The sequence below is a fragment of the Tribolium castaneum genome, chromosome 6, assembly GCF_031307605.1.
Source record: "Tribolium castaneum strain GA2 chromosome 6, icTriCast1.1, whole genome shotgun sequence".
NCBI lineage: Eukaryota > Metazoa > Arthropoda > Insecta > Coleoptera > Tenebrionidae > Tribolium > Tribolium castaneum.
The window spans coordinates 5,572,396-5,593,277 of NC_087399.1; the positions used below are offsets into that span (position 1 = coordinate 5,572,396).

Genomic DNA, 20,882 nt, shown 5'->3' on the forward strand with positions numbered 1-20,882 from the left:
AAATTGTTTTAAATCGAAGGAAGGTGGCTTGGCCTTAACATTTAATAAATCGTTCACTTATCGCCATTAATTAGAAATTTTATCCACTTTGATTGTCTCGATTTTACGCAACGCTCGAGCGGAAATTGCGATTTTTCAAAAAGAAAAAACTGATTTGTGCGAACGCTAATCGAAAATAATATTTATAGCTAATTATCTTCTTCATTAAAGGAGCCGTTTATTATTTATGGCTGTTTACATTTCGAGTAATTGTGGGGAAAAATGTTTCCGACTTTCATTGCCAGTTGAAAAATTCCGATTTACGAGCGAGATTTGTACGTGATTTTCGTCAAATTGTGACATCGTGTTTGGAGACCGGAAAATTTGGCCTGCTTTGCGACAGCACATCCACCAAACACCCGGGAGGAAAGTTTCCTCTTTCAGCACTCCTCTCACGTGGTAACCCAATCCTGTCAGTCATTCCACGCATAAAAATTAGCAAATCGGTCTCAGCTTTTCACGGCTCTTGGCACAATTAGCGGTTTGATTGCATAAGCGCCGACTACCTCAGAAGTTTCTTTCACACCACAATGAATAATCACAATCAAAACGAAGAAAAACAGCCGCAAAGAGCAGAGGTCAGTGCAAATATTCGTGTTTGTGTAACAAATGACCCCCAATCCTAATTACCTTGGCGTGCCTTCGACTCCTTTATATTTGAACAATACGCAAAAAATTGCAACACGCCCGCGTCCAAATCCTGGAGATCAGTCAGGACGTAACCCTGGCGAGCGGCGACACTGGCAATAACTCTTGGTTTTGCTTGATTTAACCTCCTTTTCCCTTCTTACTCACTGAGATGGGCTCTAAAGCGAAAAAATCGCGAATGGCAAGGACTCGCCTGTCATAAAAGCGCTCGACTGAATCATCTGGTCTTGACAACCAAGGAAAAAGTCAAAACGAAGCGAAACCAGAAAATTAACTTAAGGAAGAGAGAAACTATCAATTAGGACATTATTATTCAACAGGTGCTAGGAGTACAAGACTACCTTCTCAGTGAACACACTTGTCCCATTTGTTTATTAATTTCGTGTTTGAATATTTATAAAAGGCGTATATCTTCTCGATAAATTATTTATAACAAGTAGGGAGCTAATAATTATTAATTTAAATAAACCCGAAAAACCGGGAGCATGTGGCCTTTGTTGGGCAAAATGGAGCAGCGTCGTAGATCTTCCAGTTTTTTCGCCAAATTGCTTATTTCTGACGTAACGGTTTTATCTCCAGAATTTATCATGTAATAAATTCTGGAGCGACTGAATTAGTCCGAAATAACGGGGCCAAAACTTGCTCATTTTCGCCAATAAATAAGTGAGTCGTAATGAGTTGTGACAGTCGATTTGGCTTGGAAACTAGCGAAAACAAATATTGCGTTTGATAATTTATATCGGCAGTAAAACTGAATAAATAATGAAAATGAAAATTATAAATAATTTAGCTGGGAATGATTTATGGCCAGTGACAAGCCGTTTAATCGCTGGGTTTCATCATGGAATTGAATTGATGGGTTTTTACCATGAATCACCCACACGAGGGTAAAATTTATGAATCGGGAATCATTTGGTTTCACGCTAATCACAAAAATTGTATAAATTACGAGGTGTGAGAACGAAACGTCTCAATAAAAAAATGGTGTCACTGGAGGTTACAAAAGGCAATTTCATCGATGAAAAAATTATTTATTATTGTGGCTGTTAATTAGTTTTGGGAAACATTTGTCCGGCGACACCAAACAGCTTTCAACACATTTTAATTTATTGGACGGAATTTTTGTCATGGAAAAATTATACAATCGATGCTTTATTAGCCTGACCGTCTAATTATCGAGGAGACAAAATAATTTAGCCGTGTTCAACCAGTTAGACGACTCGGTGAAATAAATGACGACAAATTGAAATTGCATGTTTTATTAATAATATAATTACATTTAAAAAAATACAAATATACAGATTAAATATTGCATTACACCAATTTACAATACACACCATTTCGTTGGTCCCAATATGTACAATTGTAAAAATTGACTAAATGGCCGCCTTGAGCGCACACAATTTTCTACACTAGACAAACATAGAACGAGCTTGGTAACCATTGTTGACTAAATAATCTAATAAACACTTCGTTAAATTTATGGCTTATAGTTTGAACTCATTGCAAGTCTTTCGCGATAAAATTGTACAAAAAAACAAACAAATAATTTACAATTCGATCGACTAACCTAGATACAGCTAAAGGTAACTAAAACGCAATTGCACTTAAATAATTAAACTCTCTATAGGAACACAACAATAAATTGCAGTTTGGAGAAAAATAGGATGATTTACATTAGTTTCAACTTATTCTTAGGTTAGGCGAGTGCAGTTACATTAGTTGGGTGCACACTTACGAAAGTACAATAAAATAATTAAGAAAGGAACAAATTGTTGTTAAATACTGATTCAGAATCGGCGGAGAGATCACTACAATCACTAAACGGGGCTGCGGGAGCCCGCAGGAACCACCCTTACAAATTGTCAGCAGGAACTGGTTACAGGAATCTGATAGATGATGCTAAATAAAAGTTATTTAATCCGGTTTGGTCCTTATCGCGTTGTACGATCGCATTCTGCATTCGCCTACGAAGATTGATCTCGGTAGGCATGTGTTATCTGACATTTGCGCATCGGAGGCCCATCCCTCGCAGGAATGTGTAACTCTAAACGGTGGGCCTTCGAGTTCAAGGATTCGGAGCACGACAACGCCTTATTCCAAATGTCAATGCAACGAAAACTCGCCACCTTTGCGACCTTTGAGGACATTACACCGTCATTATTATTATTTAAGGTGATGTGACATTATGCTATCATTTGCAGGATTGGAAACGCTCACATTATCTCATTATCAAATTGCAACTCGCTCGACCGGTTTCGTAAAGGTGAAACAATAGTAAAACTGCGAAATAATTGATATTCTGTCAGTGATGAAAAAGTGGAACGGTAAAAAGCTCCGATTTTTTCCGAGCTTTTGGAAAGTTTCATAAAAAAGTTGATGTTTATTTATGATAAAATGTTCCGAGACGCGAAGCCTGGCATAAATTCGTGTTTTAATGGCTCTGCGGCGTTCCTGCTACCGTTGAGTGGGGTGATTCCAACGCTGGGTCAGGCGAGAGGTGTCAAAATTCCGCTGTTTGAAACAAATGTGAGATCAAATATTAATTCCGCGATAAGCGCTAGAGTTAATCTGCGTGAAATAGCTACAACAATTATGTTAATTTCGAGTTAACATAACCACGACCAAGATTTATGTCGGTTTTGAAAAAGCCAAGTTTCTCGCGATGCGTAGTGATAAAAGTGAAACTGTCGCCATTAATTAACAGAAAAATTATAAAAATATTATTTATAGTAAAAGAAAGTCGCTCCAATTTGATGAAAGGCGATCTCTAAACCGTCTAAAAACAAAGCCGCGAACGCCACGTAATTAAATATCTACGGGGCGTTGGCTGCAGATCGCACCGAATCCACAAGAACGAATAAATTAACATTTTAAGTGCTGGCGGCGCTTTACTACGATTGAAAATTAATTTCGACTTGAACGAAAACCGAAAAAACGCATTCATTTAAATAACTACACCGAAATTCCGAGATCAAGGACTACCGTCTTGAAATTTTTGCCATTAGTCATGCAGTGGCGTACCGTTATTTGTAATCGCGATACTGATATATGATGTCATCGAGGAGGTGAAAAAGATGTGCTGAAGTAAAAGTGTGAGGGATTTAAGTTGGGCACTTTCACCGATTAAGTGTCAAAAATTAATTAAAACAGGAAACATAAATCAAACGCTGTTCCGTTACGAAAATTGAGTTTGATCGTTAAACTGAGCTATTCCAACAATGATGACAAGAAAAATAAACAGTTGGAGATACTCAATTAACGATTTTTAACTAGAACAAAGCGTTAAAGCGAAAATGCCTCAAGAAAGTTTTAGTTTAAGGCGCAGTGAAAGAGGAAATTAGAATTTACAAAAAGGTAAGTTACAGAAATTTAAACAAAGCATCTTTGATAATACATGAGGGTACTAGGGAATAGAAAAAAAAACAAAAGTATGTTTTTTTTAATCAATACAAACAAGAAGGTAAGAACAAGAACAAGGGAAAGAATAAAAAACAAAACAAAAAATAAAGAATTACAGGAAAATTGGAAAGCCAAGATAAAGAAATGAAAAAATGGAGTAAAAGAAAAGTAGAACACAAGAGTTTAGCCAGCAGGTGCTTAAAAGAACAAGCAGTTAAAGGAAAAAGACAATGAAATTGAACAACAGACTTTAAAATATAGAGAAAATAGTTTAATAGTGTAGTAATAAGTAAGTAATAAGAAAAGAAAAAACAAGGCAAAGAATGAGAAAAAATAAACAATAAAAAAAAAGATTAAAAGAAATCAGGAAAGTAAATAAGATAAAGAAATGAAAAAAAAGTAATAGAAAAGTTGAAGAAAAGAATTTAGTCAGTTGGTGCAGAAAAGGACAGGATGAAAAGATTACCTAATCAAAGGAAAAAGGCAATGAAATTGGACAAAAGACTTTAAAATGTAGAAAAAATAGTTTAATAGTGTAAGATGAGACAATAAAGTTAATATTTATCAAAAATGAAACAAACAGCAATATTTTAGAAGTTTCACTGCTTTTCACAACAGAGAGGTCTGTTTCGTTGGAGTTATTTATATTCATTTCTGAAAATTTTTATTTGATTACCCAATGACCAAATAATGTGATATCCATCCTCGTGTGAAAACATATTACTTATAATAAAATTACTTAATTTATTCAATCTTTTGACACAATAATTGAGTGATAAAATAAAAACGACATTTATATATAGAAAATTCCTGAAATCTGATATTTTTTTGATTAAAATGCGACCGTCAAGGTCTTTTTTATTTTTTTACTGCACGCTTCAATTGTTTAACCGGTTTAAGTTTTTAATTTTTGTAATTTCTATTTTTGGAAAATTAATGAGTGCGTAAAGACTTAGAAAAATGGAAAATAGAAAAAAATGCGGAGTAAAATGACAAAGTGTTTGGTGGTAGCAGTTACAAAAGATTATGAAAGTGATTTGAAAAAATTAATTCGCGAGCGGTGAACGTGGACAAAGCCAATTAGTCATCCAAAGTAAGAATAATGTGTCGTGCAAGAAATTTGTGAGTATAAAAGCGTCCCAACAAAAGCATAATTAATGGTCCCGTGTAATCCCCGGTAGAATTTTTATGGTAATGGGAATGAAGAATGATGGAGTAAAATCAGCTTAGAAAACATTAGCGATAACGACAGCATTATGAATGATAGTATTGTGCAAAGGCAACATCGGCAATTAAATATGAATACATCGGTGTGTTTTTCTTCCCTGCGCTAATATCGATCAAGAGAGTAATCACCGACGACATGGAGTATCTCCAAAGGTTAAGCAAACAAATTGTCTGTGCTGACGTGTCATTAACGATGATTCCGAGCGCGCAATCCGCACTTGTCAATCGTGTAAATTAAATCAGAACCGTTTCGTAATTTATTGGCTTGGTGTAAGCGGCTGGTTATTCTTTCAAAACGGATTTATCTATGGAAGATCTGTTCGGAGCGTATCGTTTACGGAGTCGGTTAAAGAGATGCCTTCAGGCTTGGACGCTGTTAGTTCCACCCACTTCCTTGCCGAGAAACTGAACTAGTTTGAATTTTATTTTACCGAGGTACTAATCTCGAGATGACCTCTTGGAAAATGCAGGAGCAGATGGTCGGCTTGCAGCGCGAAAACTAATGAAGGGTTTGCGGCCGTGAGGTGATCAATTTTTGTCAAAAATGCACGAGGAGAAAGCCGGTTTAACGCCTCAATTATTGTAAACAAACAGCTGTTGAGTGGGGCTTTTTGGTGAATTTTGAGATGCGATTGCCGCCGGGTCTAGCTCTATTTTTAAGCCGAGGAAGAACCGTTGAAAGCACCATGTTTGGCCCAAAGCCATAAATATAGACATTTATTTGATTAAAGCCATTATCTCGATCCAGAATTGTTGTAGCAACACGAGGAACATGTCCGAGATTATTGGAGATTAGGAGCGCTCCAGGCCCGTATTAAAATGATGGCCGAGTGCGTAACGCTATTTCAGTCCACGTCCATAATTCCATATTTTCCCCTCGTAAATCTCGAATTGGCAAAAACATCGAAATTTATGGAATATGAGACGACTGTTACTTTGTGAAGCATTCCTGACATCCGTTCCCATCCCGATACGCATCTTTCCAATAACTCGTTTTATGAATAAAAAAGCAGAAATATTTTCAACTCGTTCCGACTTAATTTTCCGGAAGAGACCGGCCTCAAAATCGATCACTTTCAGCTCGTTACTCGGAATCAATCAATTAAAAAAAAATCGTGTGATTTACTTTAAAATATTCCGAGGCGAGTAATTTGTGTCTCAACTATCACTCTTAATTGCCTACATTTATGGCTAATTCTGCGTTAAAAGCGCTGTTAATTTCCGTTCTTAATTAAAGCGACTGGTTGACGCTGCAGGTTTAGAATTCCTGAAACGGCTTTATTTGGCGATGGGACGCTTCCTGATCGCTTTTCCGAAAACCGAAAGCACCCTCGGGTGAGGCGAGATTGATGGTTCGGTGATTCTGCAACCGGATGATTGATTACAACGCGAAAATATCAGCGATTTATTTCAGATCTAACGGTATTAACATTTTTGGAGAAAGCCGGTGATGCAAGTGGTCACAATAAACCACGATTTTTATTCGTAAATTTGTTCCAATTAAGTTGGGTACTTTTCTCATATTTCTCCGTTAATTGCCTTCCACGTGTCCCAGCCGGTCATGATTATGATGTTGTGACACATCCTGTGAGAAAATTATCAATTCAGCACCGTTTGCGTGTCGGAGCGGCTTTTATCAGCTCCTGTTAATAAATTTCGGAGGTCGATCCTGCAGAGCTCCCAAACAAATTAGGACATTAAAGATTTTTAATTGCTCTCTCGAAATTGCGTAACAACGTGAACAACAATTTGGTTTTATAATATAATCACAATCTGAGTGGAGTACCACCTGCTGAGCTGCCGGCCAAGTGGCCGGCTCGTTTTTATCAATTTGTACCAAATTCAGATTTGACAATTTTGAAAAGGACATCGCGTATCACAAGGTTACCTAAAGTCAGGTATTGTTATTGTTTGAGATATCTTCTTCTGATTTCGTGCTTTCTTCGCTCTTCTCCTGCGGTTTCTCTTCTTCGTCTTTCTCTGAGCTGCTCGAGGACCTCGACGAGAAGTTGTCCTTGTCCGAGAAGTAGGACGAGTCCCGCTTGGCATCGTCGGGACTCTTCTCTTGACTTGATTTGGCATCGAAGAGTTTCGGCGGTAGTGTGATTGGAAAGTTTGGCATCTGTTTTGGTGGCTGTAGGTGTTGGAGGAGTCGTCCGTCTGTGACTTTGCCCATGAAACTTCTAATTTCCTCAAAGTAGGATTCTTCGCTCAGGTTCCTCGACGCCATGGTTCGCCTTTGGAGGTTCCGTTCGTCGAGTATCGTGGGCCCATCGGCTTCGTGCTTCTTCAAATGTCGATCGAGGTTGGTTTGTTGGCCGAAACACCTCTCACAGAGCGGGCATTTGAAGGGTTTTTCCTTGTTGTGGATGTTCCTCACGTGTCTTTGCAAATTACTCGAAATACTAAAGGAGCGTTCACAGTATCGACATTTGTAGGGTTGTTCCCCCGTATGCGTCCGTAAATGTCTAGTCAAATTGGCCGATCGAGGGAAAACTTTACCACAGAACTTACAAGCGTATCTGTCTTTCATTTTACCACCTGCAGTGTCGTAAACTTTGGGCGTTTGAGGCGTCGGATTCCTCAACATGTCAAAAGGAACTTGATTCACCGGAGGACTCAGCATTGAGGGACTTAGGAAGGGGTACCTCTGGGGGTACCCCGGCGGGGAGCTGGGGTACGGGAGCGGCAAGCGCGGGACTTTGTCCCCCTGCGCCCGATACATCGCCTCGAGCATCATGGGGTGGATGGGTTGGGGCGGGAACAGCATCCCGGGGTACCCGGGAATCTGGGGACTGAACGTTTTTGGTACCGAGTGCGTGGGACTGCTGCGTTCGTCCACGATAACATCGTCTTTATCACTATTCACACTAACAGCCGGCGAGATTAGGTTTCTGTTTTCGTCCTCGACCTGCCTCCGGATGATCATCAGCGAGAGCTTCTTGTGCTCGACGCGCAGGTCGAGGGGCTGGTCGTCGCCGTCCTGCGGGCCCGGGGGCGGGCGCCCCGCGGGCGACATGTGCGGGCCCGGCGAGCGCGTGTTGCGGGACAGATCGAAGGGCATCTCGTCTCCCGGGGGAACCCGGATGGAGAGCGGGTAGACGGCCGCCTGCTTGGGCGAGCTGTGGCCGCCAGAAGCCACCAACATCTTGCGAGGTGAGGAGTCTTTTTCGCGCATGGTGAGGGGGAGAGTCAAGGGCAGCGGGGGCAAATACCGGAGCCAGGGGAGGCCCGAGTCTACCACACTCATGGGAATTCAGGAGATGGATCTGCAACAGAATTTTTTGTCAAATTCGAGCGAATTATTGCGAAGCTGGGTGTGCGCAAGCATAGCCCCTGGCCGTCACGTCTTTCCATTATAATTAATGGAAGACGGGCATCGATACGAGCGCCGCATCCATCAAGTTAGCGGTGCTACCATTGCCGACCAACAAGCCATGTCTTTACTTTATGTACTAGGAAATTTGATCACAGAACTTGTTCGCCATTCATTTCTTCTTGTTGGTCACTCTGATTATATCGTTAGCGCAAGTAATTATGCGGATAGAAAGCTCCAATTCGCGCAAAAAACCAAATAAATTAGTTCACATTTGTACGCAGATTAATTAATTTGAAATTAAACGTTCGCATCTAATTTATAGTTTGCTACGTTTCCGAAAAATTATAGCTCGGGATTTTTCGGCCGGATTTAGTGACGCGTCAGATACAATCGCGGTTTAAAATCGGCGATGATTTAGTTGGGATTTAGGAGAGAAATCGAGAATCGAAGAGATTTATGTTGAACATAAATTTACGAAAAGCTTGCTGAAGTTTTAACACCACGACGGCTTTACAACACTTCAAAAGATGACAGTCGGCAGGATTTATCTTTATTTCTAATCTGGCCGGGGAATAAGACTAACGAGGCAATAAAATTTTATTCAAAATTAATAAAGTATTAAGTATACGAAAATTAACACGCAACACTTTTAAACAAATAAACAAGTGGGAGCTAATTTATTACAACTCATTAACATTTTCGTTCCACAGGGCGTCCCAGCCGAGATTCTATCGCTTGTTGTGAATAAATAAAAAGCAAAATACACTTGCCAATAATTCAGCGATACCAGCTCTTGCAAAGCAATTCAATTTTTATTTCAATTCAACAGATTTCTTCGCCAAAAACTACTTGATTTTATTTTTTTGTAAAAATAGACCAATTTTTGAAAAATCACTGCAAAGTCGCCTATGAATATTTTCCGACAAATTTGCAATAGAAACATTCAGAATATTTTGTAGTTTTAGCAAATTAACGACTTTTAGTTATTTTAAATGAAATACCTTGTTTTTTTTTCATGTATCAACATTATTTTTGATAAGCTTTCTAACGGTATGGGGTTTCCATAGTAAATTTAAAATATTTTTCTAGATTAAAAAAATATATTTTATTACAAGAAAAGTTGTTATCCTAGAACCTGATAATTCAAATGGTACCTTACTTTTTGACATGTACTAATGTGGCTAGTTACATAAGTAATCTGATTATTACTTGATACATAAATGAATTTTGCTCATCAAGAATTAATAATAATATAAATAAAAAAAGAACAAAAAATTAAACACGAAATATTTCAAATTTGCTATACAAACCGTATATCGTTAGAAAGCTTATAAAAATGCTATCGATGCGTGTAAAAAAATACATGGTGTCTCATTTGAGAAAAATAAGTTATTCAACTTTTTGCGTTTTGGCACACCCTGTATATTATCTGCGTGTTTTAAGTAAAAAATCGACAACTGCTAAAACTACAGGTTATTCTAAGTTTTTCTGTTGCAAATTTTTCGAAAAATATTTATAGGCGACTTCGCAGTGATTTTTAAAAATTGGATTTTTTATAACGAAAAGTCAAATAATTCCGAAACGAAAAAAGATAGACCTATAATAGATTAAACAAAGTTACCCTATTTTTATGTGTCGAATTTAATTATGCAAAAATATATAGATGTTCTATTTAAAAAAAAAATTATTTTGGTTCACTACCCAGTATACAACACCCTGTTTTCAATAAAAATATTCTCATTTTGTGAACTTTAAGTCGATCTATCGGATAGTAAAAACGGCATAGCAATATTTCAAGCACCCCTAGGTCACCATACATGTTGTAAGATTTTGTAGAAAAGTCACCACCAAATTAAGTCCGAATCATTTAGTGATTTAGCTTTTTTTGAACCAGTATCTTAAGAGATTTTTTCAGAGTAAACCTTGAGAGGATACTTGGGCATAATTTTGAGTTGAAAATAAAAGCCGTAACTGCGCGTGCTATAATTTTATTTTGGCTATAATCTGCTTGATTATGTCTTTTATACTTAGATAACTCAGAGAAAAGACCACAAGAGAATAAAAGGAAGGAAAGAGTTTCAGTGGTGAAGGATGTGTTTGTCTGAAAATGCGTTCTATGTGGTTGATTTTTCTGCGATTTCTTTGGGAATTCATGAATTGGTAAAGACGAGTCTTCGCATTTGCATTTGTGCCGACAATTAAGCTGCGTTATCTCCGGCCGTGCGTCTAACGGGCCCGCCAATTTGTCTATGTAGGTCTATGGCAGTCACGACTTGGCGTATTGGCCGTTGAGCCACCAGCGCTGGGTGTGGGTGCTTCGGCAGTAGGATTTATGTTCGACTTCCGTGTGTTACACATCGAGGGCGAATTTTTCGCCCGAGTCGGTCCTGTTTTTTTCCCGCGCGTGATGGCTTTATCCGCGCGTCCGTACGACATGTAAACGCGCTGTTCCTGAGACACTATAGTGTTGTTATCTGGCACATTATGTCTCCTGCGTCACGTCCGAGAGATATGTTCGCCACAAGAAGCTTTATTTTATTGTTGCCGACTAAATCTCTGATAATAACGGAAAAGTCTGGGAACGAGGCGACGTATTGTCTCGAGGGACGTTTTCGCACTGTGGAAACTGACGACTTTATTGGCATCCTGTGCGAGTTTCCCACTGAGAAAGCGATCGAACCGGACCACGATTCGGGTGTGGTCCGGATAATTATACGACGATACTCGAGAAAAAACGTCATTGAGGTGACTATTAATTTAGAACGAGGCTTGTTTACATTTGGGTAATAAGTTTGGTAATGTAGACTATAATTTGGAGCGGCCAGACGGAACCTTTGTGGGATTTCGATCGCCATCAAGGATCTTGTCAATTCATTAACAAGTGGACGCAAGACAAAAAATTGCACCGGAATTACGTAACGCGGAATAAACGAAATAAACACGTTCTCATCTTACGGAGAAACGATAAACGTCGCTAGATTTCGGGTACAAAGCTTGATATTGGTTTTGAAGCCATTAAAGTTATGACATGTGTAAGAATAGCGTTCCTGAAAGAAATCGCGTCAGAAAAACCTTAATTGGATCTTGATATATGTTTCGCCGCATGAAGTTTACCATTAATTTATCATCAGCGTCGATGATGCCAACCACGTCTTGTGAAACACGTGTCGAGTTTCGATTACACTCTATTCCGACATGTGAGAGTAATTTTTCGCCGTGGTTGAAACGCAGCTTCCTGAAGACTTTTACAATTTTTTTCCCCGACTTTCGCAAAGATTCGCTCCTGTTATTTATCAAATCATCGTGATTTGTTGCATCTGAGGCGTGTCTTGTATGGTTTCTTCATATTATTTGTATAAGCCGCGATTGCTGCAATGTCCTGAAGGCGCTGAAAACGAGTCCGCACATTTTTCAAACTACTCTCGCCCATCAATATAAATAATTGAAGTGCCAATAATTTATCTCGGCTCTATTGTTACACTGGTGATCTAAGATTGCGGCAGTGAACGTCTTTTGTGCGTGCCGCGGCGATATCGACGCTCGATAAGGACACAAGCTCGGGCGAAATGTTGTGATTTGGGAAACACTGGAGACGTGTTGGAATCAAACCTCGCTCAGGAATCCCATCACTAATTGACGTGTTGGCCGTATAAGAACCGGCACTAAGTTATCGTCTCCTTCGTAGGAAACTAAAGTGGATACTAAATCTAAGGAAGAACCAATAAGCACAGTTACGCCTTCTAATTGCGCTTTTTTACGCTTGCTGCGCAGAATAGCGATCGTAATCTAGTTTACGCGTTACATGCACTTTGGGGAAAAAAATCTAACGAAGTCTCTCTTTCGTCGCAGGACTACAAATGGCCGTTTATAGCGTTCTTTACGATATTGTTATAGATGTGAAAAACGCCGAGCGAGCGCTTAAACTTTAATTGTTCTTAATATTATAGAAGGAATTGGATATTACGACACTTTTTATGAGCCGACGAGCGCTAACGCAATTACTTTTAATTCATAGGGGAAAGTCGGAGATGCTGGACATGCTTCTCGGCCACAATTAACAGATTTATCTCGTTTAGCCTTTTTAGGTGAAAGAATACCTACATATTTCTCTCTTAACTGCATAATAAAAGCAAACGCCGAAATAACAAGCCCAATTTTGAAACTCCTGAATTAACAAAAATTGACCTTCAAACATTTTAACAAAAACATTAAATTCATTAAACGACAGGTTACAAAAATATTTAAAAAAATTTGGCGGGTCCTGACTATGGACCCTGCTAGGAATTAGAGCTTTACCAGACAATATTATAATTCCATAATTAATGAGATAACAATTTCAAATTGGTGTTTTTTAGTTTTAGCCGCATTTTACCAAATTATTTTTTTAAATAAGATTGATAAAATTGTAAAATAGTTATTAATGATTAGATCTCCCATTGAAAGTGTAAATTACAATAGCTATTATTTTTTTTAAATGTGACGTTGGCGTTTTTGTAGTTTTGAAACAGCTTATAGATGCGTTACAGCAAAACCGAAATCGACTGTACTTCTTCGTACAAAAGTTGTAACCTAATTCTTTATATATCTTACATATTAACGTACAGAAACAATCGTATGTGCCCCAAAAAATTATTGAACAATAATTTTAGAATTTCTTTAGTGCTTTTTTTGACAAAGGAAATATAATCCTACTAAGTTTGCCCTTAAAAGAATTTTTTAAGGTTGTACATTTTTATTATAGGTTTTAAAAAAATTTTGATGATTGATGCAGTCCGCGGAACTTTGCCATAATATAATTATTGTCCTTTAAATTTAGGATGCTTCTGCTGGTAGGTAAGGAACCTGAGTTTGCAGTGTTAGTACGAGTATATTTTACAAGTATTTTGCCAGAAAGTGACTTCCATCCATGATCAAACAATCACAAAAGAAATAAAACCATGCTTATCAGTTTATCACATATAAAGTCCAATTTTTACTCTGTAAAATAATATTTCAATTTTTTATTTGTAAAACTTTATAAAATATATTAGCTGCTACTGTTTTATTGTGTTTTGATGTGTTTATGCTTCTGTTTCTTAAACGAAAATGTTTAACTTCTGTGATTGTTTTAATGAAAGATTTATCATTAGCGCTGAATGCAGGAGATCTAACGGTGTTCCCGCCCCTAAGAATAGACTCAAGGTTTCGAAAAAAAAACACTTCTAACTGTATAGAGTTTATTTTTAACTTTATGATATTATTAAGTTGTTACATAAAATAGTAGATTTTGAATAAAATTTCCGATTTTAAAATCCGCCGTTCGATATAAAATCAAAGTGATAGTTTAATAAAAATTAAACTGGACCATATTAAAAAAAAATATGCTTTTCACACTGAATTAGACTACCTTGTGAGCAAATTTCAAGTTTATAAATTGCTCATGCAAGCCACAAAATTGCTTTAGCGTTTCATTCAACTTTCGACAACAAAGCTCATTGATCACTCCAACCGCTGAAGAAAGTTTCACTATTCCGCGATTTACATGTGCTTCTCGCTTCATCTCCCGCCAATTACGTCTTGCAAAAGTTTGGATTTTGTTCTTGCGACAAAAATCAATTTTATTTGCTCTATTTCGTCGAGTGTGTAAAGAATTCACATGACCGGCGGCAAAGAAAGTCATGCCACTCTAATAATTATGTGATAAACTACGATTTCGATCACTGTAATAATGACATCTTATACGTTTATTCCACGTGCCGAAGACTGTGGGCGATCCAAACAAATCCTTTCACTCTCGCCTTTTACAGAACACGCCGTGTCTGAAGGAGATGCCCGATAAACGGTTATTTATTTCGGAGACCGGACTTTCCGGGATACGGGGATGGGAGTGATTTACTCCGGCGATTTGGATCACAACGCTGAGCTGGCGTTATTATTATAATCGAGTGGTTATTTACTGTCAAATAAATTTGTCGGGTAACACCGGAGTTCCGGAAACGCTCGTCCCGATTTTTCCACGGGCGCTATTGTTGTGCAATATTTGTCCGTTCTCGGCCGCTTTTGATCGAAATCGTTGATGCAAATAGGCGAGAAAGCCACTTGAATAGTCAATAAATCCTATCGGCAATTGTAAACATGCAATAAATATGACGTTCAAAGCGGCACTAACAATCGCCATCATACATTTAAATGAATTCAGCACGTGGTTGTTTAATTTAATTATTCTCACACGGCTCCAGTATTTGTCGTCCCATCTGCCTCGCGTAGGCGCAATGAATCTATAAAGAACAGCTTTATTACAAATTTACATCAGCATAGGGTCGAGTTCCGTGAATATCTCCTTGTAATTACATATAATTTTATGACCTAAAAATGCTGATGTGTTATTAGTCTAAGATATTATTTACATTTTGTCGGAGAACTGATTTCGCCATTGTATCACCCACGACACTGTAATAAAAAATTCGGAAATGCCAAACTGAGAGCCACAATTAAAATTCACTTATCTCGCCGGAAAGCACCGTTAATGCCTCAAAACCGGCGAAAATCACCCACATTATGACTTCATTAAAAGTAACAAGTCGCTGGCAAAAACTGCTCACTATCCGAAGTGAGAAAATTCCCATTCAAGCCGATTTGATTAAAAATAATGAAGCCCTATTTACGACTTTTTTCCATGTGTGCCATAACGAGCCCGTAATAAACGAGACCTTAATGCGCTGCACGACATCATTAGATCGCTTCTTATCCAGTTAAAAGCGTAACCAGTGATTAATTCGTGATTATTAGACTCTCATAACGAAATTAGACGTCTTCATTCCCAGTGCTCGGCGCTTTTTTTCAGTGGGAGCGGCCCGACTTAATCCGGGGGGATTTTCGTTGCTATGTGAAACGACTACCATGAATAATTAGAGTTTGTGTAAGGTACGAGCAAAAACTGGGTTGACAAGCTGGAAACAGGAAATAATTACGCATGCAACGACTAGATGCTATATGTCGCATTATCTGGAATCACAGAGCGAGATACAGACGACGTTTCGACGGCAATTAACGAATTCCTCTCGAAAATAAACAAGTTTCCAAAAAATCATAATTTCTATGATTATTTCAAATTAAATCATCTCAACATAAAAAATTTTCAGTACAATTTTTTGAGCATTATAAGCTCCATCCGTTGAATAAAATAAACCTTAAAGTTTAAGTACCACTCAGGTATGTCAAAAGAAGTCTTTGTATTTTTGTGTTGTTGAATAATCGTCTTAAATACCACGTCAGAAGTGAATTTATCTTGAGAATGTATTGTCGTGTCCTTACATCTTATGCGAATTTCACTCAACAAAGTAACTGTGAAGGAATTTAAAGATAACATCTAAAAAGGTTAAAGATAAGTTTATTTTGTAATATTTAAGTAGATGCATATTTTTGAAGGCAAGGCATGTATGTCAAAAAAATACAAAAACCCTACCTTATTTTTTCCCTCGAAAGAACAAGTAACCCTTACAGAAATTTGATCCAGTACCAACCTCTAGTAATGCTTCAACTCTTCAAAATACAAAAAGAAGCTAGAAAATTAACTTTAAAAATAGGGTTTTCGATTAAAAATAAATATATTTAAATCCTTGGTGACCGTAATCCTTAGTTAGGTCCTCCTTTAAATCTGAAGTCTTGCTAAACCAAGAAAAAATCGTGCCTGAACGTATGTAAGAAATGTTTTGCTTTACCTTATTGTGCCAATATGAGCAAAAAAATTATTATTAGTAGGTACAGAAATATTTAAGATATTATTATTAAAAAGATACTACATATGTATACCGGGTGCTCAAAAATCTGCGCACCAACTCAACGAAGTGTGGTAGAGAATTGCTTACACATAAAGGTAAAAATAGTAAAAAAATTCTTTGTGTTAAAGTTATTGATAAATAACGAATTTTAAATAAATGATATGTGGCAACATTGCCTAACAGTCGTGATCGCAATAGAATTTAATCAACAATAAAAATAAATTATTTTTGAAACGGTTTCCTAGGAAATAGTTCCCAGCGTTGCCACATCTACAAACTGTGATTTTTTGATGAATTTAATTTTTTTTAATTAAAAAAACTGCTAAGATCTGATAGTAAATTTAAAAAAAATTATTCATCGTTTGTTAGGGAATAATTACTTAGTGCGAAACATAGAAACATTAAAAAATAATAAAAATTGAGGCAGTTAGCAAAATAAGTTTGTTGTTCCAGATTTTTTAAAATATAACATTAGGAATTTTTTTAAGATTTTTCCCGTGATCTACACCTGCTTCTCAACAACGTACCACTGAGTTGGTGCGCCAGTTTTTGAGCACCCTGTATATATATATATTCGTATGACAGAAAAAAAAGACAATAATACATTGTATATCGAATGGTAGATATTAGGACCTATACAGGGTGTCTCAGCTAAGACTTTCGAGCTTAATATCTCAGTTATTTGACAACGGATTGTGATAAAATTTAGAATGCACCATTTTAGGAGGTAGTCTTTCAACTAGGGGCAAAAAATGACCCCAAGTTAAAAATGTAATTTCAAAACACATTTGTTTTATTTGAAATTAAGCCAAATTACCATTAGATCATTAAACCTCCAGAAATAAATGGCCACACAAAAAATTAACTAAATGGCTCGGCTGATCCAAGGAAAAAATTAGAAAAATAACAAAAAACGCTGTCAGAAAGGTAAATTGTTTTAATTTGGTGAAATTACTTTAAAAACAAAAAACAGTGGCAGAAATTTCTGTGTTGTTGAAAAAGGAAACAATATTCGACTATGGAAAGTGTCGGACTTTTTGTGAAATGTTACTCAAATAAAACCTTTATGAAATTTAAAGTTCAAAGAATCGTCAAAAATTTGAAGACACGTAAACTAAATAGAGTGAAGACAAAACACGTCAATGGAAACAAAGAAATAGTTGGGGCTGTAATGCAAGCTTTTGAAGAGAATCCAATCAGCAGTGTACGATAAACATTTCCAAACTCCTGAACGTTCAAGTGTCTAGAATTTTTCAGTTTTTGTTCAGTCTTTTGAATGAATTAAAGCACCCAGTGTAACAAGTAAGCCAAAAATATTGTTTTTTAGTTTGTAAGGCCCAGAGATAAATGTGAATTGTCACTTGCAAGTAGAAGTAACCAAAATTCAGTGGTAGTACGCATTTGTTTCTTAGAAACCTACGATTTTGCATCTGTATCCACGTTTAACAGTTTATTTCTCATTTTTTTGCAAAACAAACGTTTTTCACGAACGAGCTTTTTCTTACAGCATTAATTTTACGATTAATTTTTTAATATAAGTCTTAAGAGACTTGAAATTTTTAAAAAGCATGTAAAAATTACGTTTTTAAGACTTGAGTTGTTGCACTAATTGGATTTTAATCTTTACCTTCTAAAATATTATAATATCATAAAAATTCGTTGACAAATATTTGAAATATCAGGCTCGAAAGTTTTAGTTGAGACATCCTGTAAAAGATCAAAAGAAAAAAGTTCTTTATGGTTACGTGTTGGTTTTTTGGAGAGTACTTAATGCTGAAAAAAGCTCATACATACATTCTAAAAAGTAAGGAATTTTTGAATTTTTATGAAATTTTCTGAAACCACTGACAAAATAATATTGACCCAAGCCCCGTCCAAAAAAGTGTGTCAACAGCTGCATTGTCGTGTTTTCTTTCAGTGACAAAGGATTTAGCGGTAATCTTAACCTCGTCACGACTCTCAAACTGTGAATTATCAATAATGGCCGGATTAGTCTCAGGACACATGACGTGATCGATCCATTTGAGCGTGTTAACCGATTTCCTAAATTTCTCCATAGACGGAAGCTTCTCCGGGCCACGCACGAGTTTCCAAAGCTTTCGTCTTAAATAAGCGATCCATGGCTGCGAATAGCTAATGCTCGCATTATTACAACGTAAACGTCGGCCAGTTCGGCGAAGAGAGCGCTTCTCCTCATTTTAATTACTATCATCAAGCATAATCGTCTGCAGTTTATTATATCTGATCATAGAGCAGGGCCATTACTGCATTGTTGCCACAAGCTGGTGCTTCTGAAAAAGCAGGCAGCGGCAGGTGTGGCCCCGTTGCGAAAAGCACATTCCTTTCCTGATTTTGAGATGCGTCTTTTCGCCGTGGCACGAATGCAGTGGCGGTCATGCTTAAGGAGATTGTAATTATTCCACTCTTAATAATACAGCGCCGGATCGATTTTATTATTGATTTCATGTCGGCATGTGCGTTTTTATCAGAGTCCTGAAATCATGGATGCAACAACGACGCAGTCTTTCTCTGAAATAATAACATTTAAAGTTGGATTCCCGAATTTCAATTAACTATTTCTCAGAGATCACCGCGACCAGTCGGCTTTTTGCTCGCCGCTGCGCATTTTTCGAAAGCCGAGACCGAAAACATCTCCAAAGTGCAATAAGCACATTTTCATTTGTACATTTCCTGCGAGGACTTAATTATTATTCTACCGACAAGAATTCGCTCCCATACAAGTCTAATTGGCAATTCAGAAACTTTCCCTCAAAACATACCTATTTCGTGTTTTTTCCTGCTGCTTGCACACTTTATTGCTTCGGAGCGGATTCGATCAGTGCGTAACGCAGCGATAGTTATAGCTCTACTTTCTCATTGTTAAAATATAGATGGATCTGTAACGTATGATGCGACTCTTTGATGTAAATGGAAGCACTTTCTCCGCTGTATATAACAAGTACCGACTGCTATCTACTGACCATTAGCTCGAACAAACGCTGATTTGTGACCACAGACCGTTTTACAGTTAAGTATGCGCCGATTCTCTCCACTTCAAACTCAACCATTGTGCGCTTTTTCAACAAAATCGCTAATAAAATTAGGATTAAACGCTTCATTCAATTCCGGAAAATTTACGCATCCGTTGCTGTTTATTCAGCAACAGCACGCCGCTTTTTCCTCTACGAAGAAGTCGACAACCATTCTACTTGTTCGCGGAATTAGCATAATGAGATAAAAACTCACAGAAACCACTAACCGAGAGAAATTTGATAGAGCGCAGGAATTTGTGAAACAAGAGTCAAACCACTACGAAGACACAAAGATGAATCAAATGGCGAAAATAAAAAAAGGACAAAAAATATAGCGGTGGATATTTTCTGATTTATTATCCTTTAAGTGGCAGCTGCTGGCTGAAAAACTGCAGGTTTTCCTTTGGCCAGTTCTTGCGGTCGTGAAAAAGTGTGGAAAGGCAGGTGATGGAGTGTCGATTCTTGGCCGAACTAATGACCTAACTGCACTGTCCCCGTCAGGGCGTTTCCGTGTGCATATCGGCAATAATGGGCACTGAGGCTGCAAATAAATATCATCTCTCGCTCTCGTTGATCAAAAGCCTCGACTTCCGCTATCGAACCGCCCGTCTAACAAGATAATTCATTACGTGACCCCTCCTTCCTGCCATTATATCTGGCATTTAAAAATAGCAATTAACCGAATATCATCTAAAGGTTGCAGTAGCCTCAGCTAGCCCCATTACCAACTAATAATTTCAACGGTGAAAAAGCACGCCTCTTGTGCATATACCGTTCGAGGAAGAGTTTTCTCGATGTCTGCTGCCTCGGATGCTATTTGGTCGACTGAATCCGAGGAATTTGTTGTTATTCGTGATTAAAACTGGGCGGACTGCATAGCCATTCTATTTGCTCGCCTTCCTGTCATGTGCAACTGTTTCTTTAGTTTATTAGCGTCGTAAGTCCTGTGTTAGGTCAGACGATAGCAAATCACACTGGAAACTTCCGCGATGCGGAAAAAATCACTCAATTCAAGAGCGAACAGGGCGAGGAGTTGCTACACATACAGAATTAGTTACACTTTCTTCTTTTTAACACTTGACAAATTGACTATTAGTAGCCGGATAATGGCCATCTTTAATGCTCCTGGTGAGAGATAGATACCAGGGCTTAATAGACCAAACTTAAATTAACGATCCGATTTTGTGTAGAAAGTCTGTCGTTGGATTTAGGAGAGGAAATAATTAATTTCACTCCAATTTGCGAAACTTGAACCCAATTTAAATAACAGCGTGACAACGCGACTCGAAAGTAAGCTTCTTCACTCTTTCAATCATCCATCACTCACCAATCAAAGTCGTAAATACCCCGCTTACCAAACGGACGTACCGCTTGCTACCGGCGACTTTTATTGCCCATTCGATTAACAACAGCTAAAACAATCACAAGATCGAATGCGTGATCCACTTTCGTACG

General features: G+C 37.7%; 1 protein-coding gene across 1 annotated transcript in view; it reads right to left on the bottom strand.

Annotated features, from left to right (window-relative positions):
* Positions 1-1,930: 1,930 nt before the first annotated feature.
* The window catches only part of LOC100142211 (histone-lysine N-methyltransferase PRDM16), a 32,180-nt gene continuing 13,228 nt past the window's right edge, over positions 1,931-20,882 (bottom strand). Inside the window, exon 2 of the mRNA XM_015982798.2 lies at positions 1,931-8,585. Coding sequence (XP_015838284.1) covers positions 7,211-8,566 — 1,356 coding nt within the window. The 5' untranslated portion in view covers positions 8,567-8,585 and the 3' untranslated portion in view covers positions 1,931-7,210. The remainder of the gene's footprint in view (positions 8,586-20,882) is intronic.